The 16933-nt window shown below is 46.3% G+C and overlaps 1 protein-coding gene across 1 annotated transcript in view; it reads left to right on the top strand.

The window, feature by feature from the left end:
* alg6 (ALG6 alpha-1,3-glucosyltransferase) overlaps positions 1 to 16933 on the top strand; it is a 139012-nt gene that overhangs the window by 114500 nt on the left and 7579 nt on the right. Inside the window, exons 12-13 of the mRNA XM_084310150.1 lie at positions 1590 to 1658; positions 7915 to 8107. Coding sequence (XP_084166276.1) covers positions 1590 to 1658; positions 7915 to 8107 — 262 coding nt within the window. The remainder of the gene's footprint in view (positions 1 to 1589; positions 1659 to 7914; positions 8108 to 16933) is intronic.

Here is a 16933-nt window from a genome sequence, read left to right as displayed (position 1 = left end):
GGGTGGAGCATGCTATACATAATGATGATCATTGATGACACCTGCTGCATAGCACCTGAGGAAGCGACAGCGAAACGCGTTGTGCAAACAATAAATAAGCAAAAACGAGTCCTGTGGAGTGTGCGGTCCCTTCTTTCCTTTGAAGGTTTTCTCCTTTTAGTTTATGTATATATATATATATATATATATATATATATATATATATATATATATATATATATATATATATACACACACATACAGTGCATACAGTATCTGGATATAACATGTATATATATATATATATATATATACAGTGCATACAGTATCTTGATATAACATGTATATACATACAGTGCATACAGTATCTGCATATAACATGTATATATATATATATATACAGTGCATACAGTATCTTGATATAACATGTATATACATACAGTGCATACAGTATCTGCATATAACATGTATATATATATATATATATATATATATATATATATATATATACATACAGTGCATACAGTATATGGATGTAACATGTATATATATATATATACACACACATACAGTGCATACAGTATCTGGATATAACATGTATACATACAGTGCATACAGTATCTGGATATAACATGTATATATATACAGTGCATACAGTATCTGGATATAACATGTATATATATATATATACATACAGTGCATACAGTATCTGGATATAACATGTATATATATATACAGTGCATACAGTATCTGGATATGACATGTATATATATACATACAGTGCATACAGTATCTGTCTGCGGTTCCTAATCATTTACCTGACCACAGTCCGGTACCCATGAAGCCCTGAGCCTCTGTCGTCTCACTGGGATTATGTCTCCAGATCTGAGCCTGTCTATCATAATCTAGATCAGACAGATCAGTGTCTTCATTGTGTCCCATCTCCCACCTGTCCTGCTGAGTCCATCAGTTATGGCACCCGGGGATTAGGACCGGCCCGCGCGCATCGGCACCGGCCGCTGTTTGTGGAGGATCAATTATTGGGTTGTAACAGGATCGCCAAAGAGCAGGGGCTGTAATTATGGGCTCGGGGGCGGGGGTGGAAAGTGTCCCCTCCATGGGGCGGCGTGGAGTGAGGGGTTAGTGGGCTAGCTAGCACTAAAGCTAAGGGGTCCAGTGGAAAGAGACAGAGAACACAGTGTGCAGGGCTGACTCCCTGAGGAGTGAGGGGTTAGCGGGCTAGCTAGCGCTAAAGCTAATGGGTCCACATTACACTATACACAAACACACAGTAATCTGTTCGACACTGCTGCTTGCAAAGAACACGGTCTCTAGCTGCAGAATGAGGAGCAATAGACATGCAACACAGTAGCTATATATATATATCTAGGTAGTGAGTATTTCCTGTATCTACACAGTACAGGTATTTCTAGATCTCTACATCTCTATGACATCACTATACATCTCTGACATCACTTTATACAGCACTCTACATCTCTATGACATCACTCTACATCTCTATGACATCACTCTACATCTCTATGACATCACTCTATACATCTCTATGGTTCTAGTATACACCTCTAATCCTGACTTTTGACCTTTCCTAGGCCAGTGTGTCTCTTGCTGAATGACCTCCCCCTGATGGCCATCTGGTTCCTCCAAGCCTCGACCTTCAGGTAACAATATACTCCAGCAATGGATAGTAAATATGTAAATATACTCCAGTAATGGATAGAAAATATACTCCAGTAATGGATAGTAAATATACTCCAGCAATGGATAGTAAATATACTCCAGTAATGGATAGTAAATATACTCCAGTAATGGATAGAAAATATACTCCAGTAATGGATAGTAAATATACTCCAGCAATGGATAGAAAATATACTCCAGTAATGGATAGTAAATATACTCCAGCAATGGATAGTAAATATACTCCAGTAATGGATAGAAAATATACTCCAGCAATGGATAGTAAATATACTCCAGTAATGGATAGTAAATATACTCCAGTAATGGATAGTAAATATACTCCAGTAATGGATAGTAAATATACTCCAGCAATGGATAGAAAATATACTCCAGTAATGGATAGTAAATATACTCCAGCAATGGATAGTAAATATACTCCAGTAATGGATAGAAAATATACTCCAGCAATGGATAGTAAATATACTCCAGTAATGGATAGAAAATATACTCCAGCAATGGATAGTAAATATACTCCAGCAATGGATAGAAAATATACTCCAGCAATGGATAGCAACCCACCCACCAGGACTAATAACCAGTAGTTAACTAGGCAGCAGTAACTAACTACCAGGACTAATAACCAGTAGTTAACTAGGCAGCAGTAACTAACTACCAGGACTAATAACCAGTAGTTAACTAGGCAGCAGTAACTAACTACCAGGACTAATAACCAGTAGTTAACTAGGCAGCAGTAACTTAACTACCAGGACTAATAACCAGTAGCTAACTAGGCAGCAGTAACTAACTACCAGGACTAATAACCAGTAGTTAACTAGGCAGCAGTAACTAACTACCAGGACTAATAACCAGTAGCTAACTAGGCAGCAGTAACTAACTACCAGGATTAATAACCAGTAGCTAACTAGGCAGCAGTAACTAACTACCAGGACTAATAACCAGTAGCTAACTAGGCAGCAGTAACTAACTACCAGGACTAATAACCAGTAGTTAACTAGGCAGCAGTAACTAACTACCAGGACTAATAACCAGTAGCTAACTAGGCAGCAGTTCCTAACTACCACTATGTGGGTTCTCTGGCAGAGAGGCGAAATAAACATTGGTTTATCTGTTTATCTTTAAGGCCATTGGCAGGAAATAACCACCTTATATCACCATGTTGCTAGATTGTAACTATGGACCCTGTCTGACCTGCTCAGATGACTGGCTCATGCTGACGGTTGGCCTTGTGTTTAAACGCTCCAGCTTCTTGGAATGATTCAGCTCACACTAACTGCTAACCTCATTCAAAAACAAGATCTATATATCTCTTTTATCCAAAGCGCTTTACAATTAGTTTCTCACATTTTTACCCATTCACTCACACACAACCATGCAACCATGCAAGGTGCCGACCTGCTCATCGGGAGCAATTAGGGGTTAAGTGTCTTGCTCAAGCACACTTCGACACGCTGCCCGGGAGGAGTGGGAATTGAACCGGGAACCTCCGGATTACCAGACGACTGCGCTAACCTCCCGAGCCACTGTCGCCCCGGGTGTGTGTGTGTGTGTGTGTGATCGGTCGGTCATCGAGGGCTACAGCACATATCTCCAGCCAGCTGTCGGTGCATTCTTCCAGCAGCACTAATTGTCGCGCGCGCGGTTCAGTACGAGGATATCTGGATGACACGGCATAGCGGACATGCCTGTTCACTGAGCGGGCCTTGTGTCAGCACAGCGGCTCATTCTGAAGGCCCGTCCCGGTACAGTCTGACGCAGGCGATATAGTCACCATCCTCCTCCGCAGCACACGCCGCCACTGCAAAGAAATACATCTCTTGTCAGGGTAATTGTCCCGGCGAGCGCTGAATAATGGCCCGAGCGTAGTCGCTGGGTGGAGGCGCTGTGTGTGTATGCGTCTCTCCAAATCTGCTAAGTATGTATTTTCCCTCTTAAACGTCAAACATTTATCCAGCGAACAGGGCTGGGTTTTTATTTTCCCCGACGTGGAATGAAAAACACTGGTTTTGTTGTCGGCCGATTAGGTTTTCATCAGCAGAGGAAGGATGTGATTTAGTCAAAGAGTCAGCTGTTGTTCTTCTCTCCGCGTCTCCATCCAGTAAAGATGGATAAGAGCCGTGTGCTGGGCATGGAGGGTGTGTAGCTTCTTCTCTGTGTGTTTCCCCCGGGCATGGAGGGTGTTTAGCTTCTTCTCAGTGTGTTTCCCCCGGGCATGGAGGGTGTGTAGCTTCTTCTCTGTGTGTTTCCCCCGGGCATGGAGGGTGTGTAGCTTCTTCTCCGTGTGTTTCCCCCGGGCATGGAGGGTGTGTAGCTTCTTCTCAGTGTGTTTCCCCCGGGCATGGAGGGTGTGTAGCTTCTTCTCTGTGTGTTTCCCCCGGGCATGGAGGGTGTGTAGCTTCTTCTCCGTGTGTTTCCCCCGGGCATGGAGGGTGTGTAGCTTCTTCTCCGTGTGTTTCCCCCGGGCATGGAGGGTGTGTAGCTTCTTCTCCGTGTGTTTCCCCCGGGCATGGAGGGTGTGTAGCTTCTTCTCCGTGTGTTTCCCCCGAGCATGGAGGGTGTGTAGCTTCTTCTCCGTGTGTTTCCCTCGGGCATGGAGGGTGTGTAGCTTCTTCTCTGTGTGTTTCCCCCGGGCATGGAGGGTGTGTAGCTTCTCTGTGTGTTTCCCCCGGGCATGGAGGGTGTGTAGCTTCTTCTCCGTGTGTTTCCCCCGGGCATGGAGGGTGTGTAGCTTCTTCTCCGAGTGTTTCCCCCGGGCATGGAGGGTGTGTAGCTTCTTCTCCGTGTGTTTCCCTCGGGCATGGAGGGCGTGTAGCTTCTCTGTGTGTTCCCCCCGGGCATGGAGGGTGTGTAGCTTCTTCTCCGTGTGTTTCCCCCGGGCATGGAGGGTGTGTAGCTTCTTCTCCGTGTGTTTCCCCCGTGCATGGAGCTTCTCTGTGTTTCCCCCGTGCATGGAGCTTCTCCGTGTGTTTCCCCCGGGGAGTTGGCCCTGCGTGGAGGATCTGTCACTTCTAGAGGTCTGATGAAGAGCTGCTACTAACCATTATTCATGTATGATTTAAAAACATTTATATTTAAGTTTACTTGCATTTTTATCAAATATCTCCGCCAAAAAAGGAAACCTGATTAAATGCCTTATTCATTATAGATTACTTTCAAGAAGAACACCACCCAAATTATTCATTATAGACTACCTTCAAGAAGAACACCACCCAAATTATTCATTATAGACTACCTTCAAGAAGAACACCACCCAAATTATTCATTATAGACTACCTTCAAGAAGAACACCACCCAAATGATTCATTATAGACTACCTTCAAGAAGAACACCACCCGAATGATTCATTATAGACTGCCTTCAAGAGGACCACCACCCAAATTAATCATTATAGACTACCTTTGACGATTGCATACCCAAAGTAATGTGCGATTTATTATACTTTATATGTATAGCACATGCATGAGTCTGGTCTCTTTTGAAAGGTAACATTCTGAGGTTTCTTCTTCTTCTAATGAAATAGAGTAACAGAGTTTTGAACACACTGAAGTAAAAGTATTGTGTACTCACATTTCTTTTTACTTGTTGCCAGATGCATGTTTTTAAGTTCCAGCTGAGAGGTAGGAGCTGGAAAACATAATGGTTCCATAGCCTGAAGTCTTATGTAGTACAGGTCCAAAGTTTATAGAAATCCCACAGAAAATGAATGTTTTACTTAAGCATTACATCACGCGATGGAGTGTGTTATACAAATTAGATCACGCCTATGGGTGGTTGTTAGGCCCGAGGCGCAGCCGAGGGTCGTTAGACCCCCATAGGTGTGATCTAATTTGTATAACACACGACTTCAAGTGATGTAATGCGTTTATACAATGACCGAATTCACCCAACCTTATTGCTATACAATAAACACACAGTAATTGAAGCATAATGGAGATTTATTCACAACCATCCACAGAGAAAGTAGATCCAATAGTAGATCCACTAGTAGACACCAGAGGGAGCTCCACAAACCATGTTAAACCCATGGCTCAAACAAGCGACTAAACGCCCTACCCACAGCTGTAAATGAATGTGAATCACTACCCACTTTCAAAACCAAAAGAGAGCACCTACGGGAGACTGCAATTCGAAACTGGCCCCTGTAAATGTCCTAACCCAACCCCCTCCAATGTACAGTAAATGTCCTAACCCAATAATACACAAGACCCTTTTCTTGGGACCAAGTAAGGTTTCGTCGATAATCAAATGTACAGTTAGATCCATGTGTTTTCTAGTTGTTGTTGTTGTTGTTACAGAGTCGTCGGTCAGTAACCGACCTGCTGCATTCTGACTGTTCCATCTACAATCTTTCTGACTGTTCCATCTACAATCTTTCTGACTGTTCCATCTACAATATTTCTGACTGTTCCATCTACAATATTTCTGACTGTTCCATCTACAATATTTCTGACTGTTCCATCTACAATCTTTCTGACTGTTCCATCTACAATCTTTCTGACTGTTCCATCTACAATATTTCCGATTGTTCCATCTACAATCTTTCTGACTGTTCCATCTACAATCTTTCTGACTGTTCCATCTACAATCTTTCTGACTGTTCCATCTACAATCTTTTCGGCTGTTCCATCTACAATCTTTCTGACTGTTCCATCTACAATATTTCTGACTGTTCCATCTACAATCTTTCTGACTGTTCCATCTACAATCTTTTTGACTGTTCCATCTACAATCTTTTTGACTGTTCCAGCTACTATCTTTCCGTTTGTTCCATCTACAATCTTTCTGACTGTTCCATCTACAATCTTTTTGACTGTTCCAGCTACTATCTTTCCGATTGTTCCATCTACAATCTTTCTGACTGTTCCATCTACAATCTTTCTGACCGTTCCATCTACAATCTTTTCGACTGTTCCATCTACAATATTTCTGACTGTTCCATCTACAATATTTCTGACTGTTCCATCTACAATCTTTCTGACTGTTCCATCTACAATCTTTCTGACTGTTCCATCTACAATCTTTCTGACTGTTCCATCTACAATCTATCATGCGCTCTTCCACTAAATAATCGTCCTTGCCTATATCAGTGGTTCCAAAAATTTTAAATTAAAAAAGATTTCCAATTTGTTTTTTTGCAGTCAGGCCACTGAAAGCAGCCTGAAGCAGGCCAGGCCAGTGTTTCTAGTTGCAGCGGTGCAATAGTTAGATAACCTAGGTGGGGAACAACCAGGAGATAACTTCAATTCACACAAGTTGGAGAACTATCTCTCTCTCTCTTGCTCACACACACACACACACACACACACACACACACACACACACACACACACACACACAAAGGGAGCCGCATGTGATTGGTGGAGGCGGGACCCTTACAAAAAACAAAAAATCCATCAAAATCAGTGTTGTTGCTAATCATTGACACATGCTAGCCTGTAATAATCCCCCCCAGAAAAATCTACTTTGCATTTGATATATTGCAAATATATGCCATCACACACACTGGCATTTAAAGGGTTAGAATTATAATTATGTGGTGTTATGATCAGGGCTGAAGTTGAATAAAAGATTTATGAAAGAAAAAGTGGTAAATTATTCCAACATAGTAATATTTTTATGGCGTTTTTTGAAGAGGACAATTTAGTTATTTCTTTCAATCTGACATTACAAAAAAACAGAAAATCCATCAAAATCAGTGTTGTTGCTAATCATACATATGCTAGCCTGTTTTTTAACAATAATTTGTGATGCCATCACAAACACTGGCATTTAAAGGGTACAAATAAAAAAAAAAACCTGCACCAGAATGCAGGAAATTAAGTCTTTGTAACAAGAAATGTCCTGGTGGGGGACCCCCAGACCCCCTGCTTAAAAAGTGGCCTGACTGGGGCTATATTTCGCACTATATTTCCTGGCCTGAAGGATTTCCCCAGTCCGGCCCTGGTTAAAAGCCTCCAATGCTTATTAGTGTGTGAGCGTTTGAACGTTTGCATGTTTCAACCATACATTTCCATTTATTAAAAAATAAAAAATAGATATATATTTTTTACCTGGTTGTACTGGGTGTGTGTGGAGCCTGCTCCCTCTGCTCCCTGTGTTGTTGACATGTGGTGCTGTGTGTGTGCAGCCTGCTCCCTGTGTTGTTGACATGTGGTGCTGTGTGTGTGCAGCCTGCTCCCTCTGCTCCCTGTGTTGTTGACATGTGGTGCTGTGTGTGTGCAGCCTGCTCCCTCTGCTCCTGAAGGACGGCCTCCTGGCTCCCTACCTGGTCACCTCCCTGGCCTTCCTGCTCCTCGGCGTGCCCCTGCTCTCCGCTCTGGAGTGCTCCTCGGAGGAGGCTCTGAGACTGGGAGGCTACCGGAGACTCCTCTTCTTCCTGCCCACCATGGACCTGGCCCGGGTCACCAGACTGAAGGTGAGCTCCAAATAATCACCTCACAATATTTAGTTGCTTCTTCTCATTGTTGCCGGTATAATGATATTTGAGGGTGTTTGAGGTTTTCGGAACACGTGGGTTAATATCTAACCAGTGATAGTTGCTGTTTTTGAGGCTGTTCAAGTAGTTTTGAAGGTAAACCAAGCAACAAAGGAACAGTCAGACAAGAAGATAAGATACCAGTTTTTTCTCTGTGCCTTCAGTAGAAAGCTATCCGGCTGCAATCTAGCCTAGAATGGAAGCGGATAGGGACCACTAGGCTGCTGATGCTGCTGCTGTGATGAGGAGCGGCTGCTGATGCTGCTGTGTCCCAGCCACCTGAGAAGATGTGTCCCAGCCACCTGAGAAGATGTGTCCCAGCCACCTGAGAAGATGTGTCCCAGCCACCTGAGAAGATGTGTCCCAGCCACCTGAGAAGATGTGTCCCAGCCACGTGAGAAGATGTGTCCCAGCCGCCTGAGAAGATGTGTCCCAGCCACCTGAGAAGATGTGTCCCAGCCACGTGAGAAGATGTGTCCCAGCCGCCTGAGAAGATGTGTCCCAGCCACCTGAGAAGATGTGTCCCAGCCACCTGAGAAGATGTGTCCCAGCCACGTGAGAAGATGTGTCCCAGCCGCCTGAGAAGATGTGTCCCAGCCACCTGAGAAGATGTGTCCCAGCCACGTGAGAAGATGTGTCCCAGCCGCCTGAGAAGATGTGTCCCAGCCACCTGAGAAGATGTGAGAAGATGTGTCCCAGCCACCTGAGTTGATGTGTCCCAGCCACCTGAGAAGATGTGTCCCAGCCGCCTGAGAAGATGTGAGAAGATGTGTCCCAGCCACCTGAGAAGATGTGTCCCAGCCGCCTGAGAAGATGTGTCCCAGCCGCCTGAGAAGATGTGTCCCAGCCACCTGAGAAGATGTGTCCCAGCCACCTGAGAAGATGTGTCCCAGCCACCTGAGAAGATGTGTCCCAGCCACCTGAGAAGATGTGTCCCAGCCACCTGAGAAGATGTGTCCCAGCCGCCTGAGAAGATGTGTCCCAGCCACCTGAGAAGATGTGTCCCAGCCGCCTGAGAAGATGTGTCCCAGCGACACTTAGCGGCAGGGGCCCGTCGGGGGAGGAGAGGAGGTGTCTTTTTATAGAGTGTCATTAACACAGGTTTGCCTAGATATATTTATTTACACAAGCGGCATAAATAACGAGGCCTGCCGAGGGTGATAGGGTTTCTCTGAGGGGAGGGGTGAGGGAGGGTGGGGGGGGGGGCGAGCGTTGCTTACTGTCTCTGAGCCCAAATAGATACATGAATGTTGATCTCCCCATGCCGGCTCCACCAGCCCTCTGCTGGCTTGCTGTGTTCACTACAGGAAGAGCTCTCACCAGTGTTCACTACAGGAAGAGCTCTCACCAGTGTTCACTCTTCCTGCTCAGTGGTCAACAGTGTCAGACTGTGGTTGTACTGGGCAGCTCCTAGTGGTCAACAGTGTCAGACTGTGGTTGTACTGGGCAGCTCCTAGTGGTCAACAGTGTCAGACTGGTTGTACTGGGCAGCTCCTAGTGGTCAACAGTGTCAGACTGGTTGTACTGGGCAGCTCCTAGTGGTCAACAGTGTCAGACTGGTTGTACTGGGCAGCTCCTAGTGGTCAACAGTGTCAGACTGTGGTTGTACTGGGCAGCTCCTAGTGGTCAACAGTGTCAGACTGTGGTTGTACTGGGCAGCTCCTAGTGGTCAACAGTGTCAGACTGTGGTTGTACTGGGCAGCTCCTAGTGGTCAACAGTGTCAGACAGTTGTTGTACTGGGCAGCTCCTAGTGGTCAACAGTGTCAGACTGGTTGTACTGGGCTGCTCCTAGTGGTCAACAGTGTCAGACTGGTTGTACTGGGCAGCTCCTAGTGGTCAACAGTGTCAGACTGGTTGTACTGGGCAGCTCCTAGTGGTCAACAGTGTCAGACAGTGGTTGTACTGGGCAGCTCCTAGTGGTCAACAGTGTCAGACAGTGGTTGTACTGGGCAGCTCCTAGTGGTCAACAGTGTCAGACTGGTTGTACTGGGCAGCTCCTAGTGGTCAACAGTGTCAGACTGGTTGTACTGGGCAGCTCCTAGTGGTCAACAGTGTCAGACTGTGGTTGTACTGGGCAGCTCCTAGTGGTCAACAGTGTCAGACTGGTTGTACTGGGCAGCTCCTAGTGGTCAACAGTGTCAGACTGTGGTTGTACTGGGCAGCTCCTAGTGGTCAACAGTGTCAGACTGTGGTTGTACTGGGCAGCTCCTAGTGGTCAACAGTGTCAGACTGGTTGTACTGGGCTGCTCCTAGTGGTCAACAGTGTCAGACTGGTTGCACTGGGCAGCTCCTAGTGGTCAACAGTGTCAGACTGGTTGTACTGGGCAGCTCCTAGTGGTCAACAGTGTCAGACTGGTTATACTGGTCAGCTCCTAGTGGTCAACAGTGTCAGACTGGTTATACTGGGCAGCTCCTAGTGGTCAACAGTGTCAGACTGGTTGTACTGGGCAGCTCCTAGTGGTCAACAGTGTCAGACAGTGGTTGTACTGGGCAGCTCCTAGTGGTCAACAGTGTCAGACAGTGGTTGTACTGGGCAGCTCCTAGTGGTCAACAGTGTCAGACAGTTGTTGTACTGGGCAGCTCCTAGTGGTCAACAGTGTCAGACTGGTTGTACTGGGCAGCTCCTAGTGGTCAACAGTGTCAGACAGTGGTTGTACTGGGCAGCTCCTAGTGGTCAACAGTGTCAGACAGTGGTTGTACTGGGCAGCTCCTAGTGGTCAACAGTGTCAGACTGGTTGTACTGGGCAGCTCCTAGTGGTCAACAGTGTCAGACTGGTTGTACTGGGCAGCTCCTAGTGGTCAACAGTGTCAGACTGTGGTTGTACTGGGCAGCTCCTAGTGGTCAACAGTGTCAGACTGGTTGTACTGGGCAGCTCCTAGTGGTCAACAGTGTCAGACTGTGGTTATACTGGGCAGCTCCTAGTGGTCAACAGTGTCAGACTGTGGTTGTACTGGGCAGCTCCTAGTGGTCAACAGTGTCAGACTGGTTGTACTGGGCTGCTCCTAGTGGTCAACAGTGTCAGACTGGTTGCACTGGGCAGCTCCTAGTGGTCAACAGTGTCAGACTGGTTGTACTGGGCAGCTCCTAGTGGTCAACAGTGTCAGACTGGTTATACTGGTCAGCTCCTAGTGGTCAACAGTGTCAGACTGGTTATACTGGGCAGCTCCTAGTAGTCAACAGTGTCAGACTGGTTGTACTGGGCAGCTCCTAGTGGTCAACAGTATCAGACTGTGGTTGTACTGGGCAGCTCCTAGTGGTCAACCGTGTCAGACTGGTTGTACTGGGCAGCTCCTATTGGTCAACAGTGTCAGACTGGTTGTACTGGGCAGCTCCTAGTGGTCAACAGTGTCAGACTGTGGTTGTACTGGGCAGCTCCTATTGGTCAACAGTGTCAGACTGGTTGTACTGGGCAGCTCCTAGTGGTCAACAGTGTCAGACTGTGGTTGTACTGGGCAGCTCCTAGTGGTCAACAGTGTCAGACTGTGGTTGTACTGGGCAGCTCCTAGTGGTCAACAGTGTCAGACTGGTTGTACTGGGCTGCTCCTAGTGGTCAACAGTGTCAGTCTGGTTGTACTGGGCAGCTCCTAGTGGTCAACAGTGTCAGACATGTTGTACTGGGCAGCTCCTAGTGGTCAACAGTGTCAGACTGGTTGTACTGGGCAGCTCCTAGTGGTCAACAGTGTCAGACTGGTTGTACTAGGCAGCTCCTAGTGGTCAACAGTGTCAGACTGTGGTTGTACTGGGCAGCTCCTAGTGGTCAACAGTATCAGACTGTGGTTGTACTGGGCAGGGTTTATAGATTACTGGTTGAAATTGAAAAAAAAATATATATATATATTGGATTTTCTTTAAATGTAACAAATTAACACATAGATATATGTATTATAAACATTTTGTTTCACTAAGTTAGGAAAGTAATCTTTTAAGTCAAGCCTGATGTTGCCTTGCACAAAAGAATAATCCCAGTCTCTTCCACACAGTGAGGCATACAGTTTATTAATTGATTTATAATCGGATCGGTACTCGGTATCGGCCGATACCCAAATCCCAGGTATCGGGACTGAAAAGGTCGGATCGGTGCATCCCTACATATAATGTGACATCACAGTCTATCTCTCCCCAGCCCTGTAATGTGACATCACATTCTATCTCTCCCCAGCCCTGTAATGTGACATCACATTCTATCTCTCCCCAGCCCTGTAATGTGACGTCACATTCTATCTCTCCCCAGCCCTGTAATGTGACATCACATTCTATCTCTCCCCAGCCCTGTAATGTGACATCACATTCTATCTCTCCCCAGCCCTGTAATGTGACATCACATTCTATCTCTCCCCAGCCCTGTAATGTGACATCACATTCTATCTCTCCCCAGCCCTGTAATGTGACATCACATTCTATCTCTCCCCAGCCCTGTAATGTGACATCACAGTCTATCTCTCCCCAGCCCTGTAATGTGACATCACATTCTATCTCTCCCCAGCCCTGTAATGTGACATCACATTCTATCTCTCCCCAGCCCTGTAATGTGACATCACATTCTATCTCTCCCCAGCCCTGTAATGTGACATCACAGTCTATCTCTCCCCAGCCCTGTAATGTGACATCACATTCTATCTCTCCCCAGCCCTGTAATGTGACATCACATTCTATCTCTCCCCAGCCCTGTAATGTGACATCATATTCCTTCCATCTTTTGGCAGAGGTTCTCCCATGACCGATTTTATTATTTACATTTAAAAAGGAATTTACATTTACATTTTGTGATTTAGCTGAATGCTTTTATCCAAAGTGACTTACAAGTGCTGTACCGCTCAATCTCCCAAAATCCTAGAATGATTGAAAAAACAAGTATTTTCTTTCAAGTCGCTCAGATTTAAGTCTGCATCCATCTGGATTTAGAGCTAATCACAGCACTATTTCAGCTGTTACATTAGCTACAAGCTAGTATAAATATAATATATATGCATAAAAAATAAATAAAAACACTGCTACTATTTTTGTGGGTCTGTCAAAAGCATTTGATACAGTTGATCATCCTTTGCTTTTACAAAGGTTATGTAATATTGGTTTGGAGCGAAAGGCTTGTGACTGGTTTCAGGATTATTTGCTTGAGATGCTTCAGTGTGTGAAGCCGGTAAATACCCAATCTGAGGTAACAAAGGGTGTTCCCTAACCCTAACCAGTGTGTGAAGCCAGGAAGTACCCAATCTGAGGTAACGAAGGGTGTTCCCTAACCAGTGTGTGAAGCCGGTAAATACCCAATCTGAGGTAACGAAGGGTGTTCTGCAAGGTTCACTTTTGGGTCCAGTCCTCTTCACCATTTATATACATGTAAATGATATTGTCTCTTCGTTGAATGGTTGTCAAGTACATCTTTATGCTGATGATACTTTATTGTATTGCTGATTCTGTACACCTGGTCATGGATAACCTGAAACCTTCTTTTAATTATCTCCATGAAGCTCTTATTCATCTTAAACTGGTACTTAATGGAAATAAAACAAACTTCATGATTTCCTTGAGATCCAAAAACATAGACTACTGTAATCTGCACACTGTATCTCTACTGTCAGCACATCAAACATTGAAAGGGTTACAGAATACAAGTATCTTGGCATCTGGCTTGACCACACATACATTTAAATACCACTTCATGAATCTTCCTGACAAAAGGATGCCTGTATGAAGCTAGACAGATGTGTTTGTCTGTGAACCCCTTAACTTAACCCCTAACTGCTCCCGATGAGCAGGTTGGCACCTTGCATGGTTGCCTCCGCCATCGGTGTGTGAATGTGAGTGAATGGGTAAAATGTGAGGAACAAATTCTAAAGCTCTTTGGATAAAAGCTGTTGTGAAGGGCCAGATTAAACCGAATATATATATTTATTTATATATATATATTTAATTGTATTTGTATATTCTCTAATATTCCTTGATATCCCTTGTATATTCCTTGTACAATATGCATTGAATATCCATTCTAGCCTACTGAACATCCCATAATAGTCTCCATTCTACTATTGGTCGAGACCTTGGTGCCAGGCTGCCATACCTCCCAGACCCAGTTCAAACGTACCGCTCAACATGTACGAACAAGTCCTAGTTCCGCGTAGGAATCTGGCTACCGCACCACTAATGGGACTATTTGTTCATAGTGCGTATATATACTGCGCTACTAAAGTAGGACTTCCTTTTCAGTCCAGTTTCTTACCCTCCAATAGAGTCACAGACGTAAAGCCTCCCCGCGACGCCACGTGTGGGAGTAAGGCCAAGTTCGCCTACCATCGGTATTGAGACATCGTGTATATTAATATTTGAATAGTCATATTTGGCACTATATCGTCGAGTTGGACGTAGTCTATTAAGCTAATAATAGTCTGTTAATATATAGTGCTTCGTGCGGTGAGAATACTACCGTAGTCAGTACCCCATCGTTTCGGGCAGAGAACTGGCTGCTTATCCAGGGTGGTTGACCCCACGTGAAGCTGCACCCGAGGAGCCCCAGAGCCGGCGAGCGAGTGGACCTGTATACCGGATTATTCTACCGACGACAGCCCGCCTTCCCAGGCACGGATTATGCTTTGTGTACGTTGATTATTCCATGGATAAAGACCCCCGACACTGCCGTGTGTTGGAACCCCCCCCCCCTGGAGAGGACGCAAGGTGAGGAGACGCTCTGCAAGACGAGGTCGCTTCACGTCTCTCCCCCGTGGACCGGAGAGAGCCGGCCCACAAAGAGTCCATCTGCTTTCATCTGTGGTCCAAGGATCGCCGGCGCATTGAACGGCACTACAGTGGGTTCACCTGGGATACCCTTGGCCGGATGAGGCAGCCGGATTCTACCCCCCCCCCTTCCTACTCCTGTCGGCTTACAAGCGACCGGATTAACCCCCCCTAGTGTATCCAGTCTATAATCATTAAAGTACCATTGCTGTTATTCCTTAAACTATTCCAGGTCGTATATGTACCACCTGCGCCTTCAGAGATTGGACATTCTCTATTGATATACCGACGAATACTCTTGCCATAAAAGTGCATACTAATTCCCATTCATAAATGTGATTGATTTGATTAAGTGCTTGCTCTACACACCATCGCTGTGTAGAAATAAAGACCTATTTCTAATTCGTACATTTGTGTTGGATCCGTTTCATCTACGTGACAGTGTTCATCATAATATATTTATGCCGAGTACTGGGTGGCCGAATATTAAGTACAAAGGTAGTGGTAGTAAGTATCATATCTAGTAATACAGTCAGGGAATTGTACCCCTCAGTTACAATTGGTCCTTCGAGCCGGAGGGTAATTAGTGTAATATTAATATAGTGTTATTAATATTGAAATGGCCTATGATGAACACTCCACGAAACGATCCTCCTAACCAACGCCCGCAGCGCGAACGACGGCTCCCTCAGTACTTAGAGGCTTACGCTGTCAGTCAACAACCTAGTCTTCTACTAACAGTAAACGCGGTAAAACTAGAAAGTAAAAGTATGTCTAACCCCAACGCCCAGACTACCCCGACCATAGAGGCCCCTACGGGTTCTAATGTAACTGACCAAGTTCACGGTGGGGACCAGTGGGAACCAGACATGACTTCACACCCCGCCAGTACTGAAGAAGTAGTCCCCGACGAGTCCCGGGAGGAATACAACGCTACCGAGAGAGAACTCGGCACGGAAGAAGACGGGGAGAGCACCGTGGAGATAGAGCTCCAAGGCTCCGCAAGGAGTACCCCGAGGGAAGGCTCCCCTATACAACCGCCTTCTCCCAGCGAGGCAGAGAGGACCCTACAGCAGGCCTTCCTCATCAGCCTGAACGCCGCTGCTGAACGCGACCGACTGCAGATCCAGCAGCGGAGCGAAGAAGAGCATATACGTCTAGAAATAAGACGCATTCAGAGAGAAGAGAATGTGGCCCGAGACCGAGCAGACAGCCAGCGAGCAGCTGCTGGTGCTCTACGGGACGCAGAGCGCGACAGACAGCAAGCGCAACTAATAGAACAGCTGATCAGACGGACAACACCCTCTCCCTCCGCCAGAGGCTCCAGGAACTCGTCTAGACACACCTCCAGGGCGGCATCCCCTAGCCGAGTAAACAACCCTGAACTTGACCAACAGACGAGGTCTATACCCCCCACAGACCACCTCCCCTCACCGGTCCAAGCGAGACCTAGCAACCGGGAAGGAGCAGCATATCCTGTGGAGAGGCTAAACCAGAGACTACAAGCACTGGATGACCTAACTGAAGACGAAGAGGAGGAGAACCACGCCCGACGACAGCACAGTACTCTACCGGACCAGGAGGTCCGGTACAGCCCAGGCTATACTCCCGCGGAGCTGCGCTACAGACCCCCGACTCTATACCCGGGTGAGCACGACGCACGACCCGCACCGAGGAACAGCACCTGGACAAGCGGGCCATGGTACACTGCCGGTACCAGCCCATACCAAGGAGCGGGAGGAGACTCGCCTAGGAGGCCTCTCCCCCAACGCTCGCCGATGTATCCACAGTCAGCGTCATACATTGGCACGCCTATGGTACCCGACTTCACCCAAGAGAACCGGGCCCAGTATACAGAACTCCGCATGTGTCTGGAGACCATGTTGGTGGATGTATTGGATGAACGCCATAAATACGCCATCCTACTGAAGCACTTAAAGGTACCCCGCGCACATAATATAGCGCTCGCCTACGCGACTTCCACCACCCCATACACAGCAGCGCTGGTAGCATTGGACCAGAGGTATGGGCGCATATG

Source organism: Notolepis coatsorum (assembly GCF_963971535.1).
Source record: "Notolepis coatsorum genome assembly, chromosome: 3".
In the NCBI taxonomy this organism is placed as follows: Eukaryota; Metazoa; Chordata; class Actinopteri; order Aulopiformes; family Paralepididae; genus Notolepis; species Notolepis coatsorum.
The sequence above is the reverse complement of the archived record's forward strand: the minus strand, read 5'-3'. Positions and strand labels throughout refer to the sequence as shown.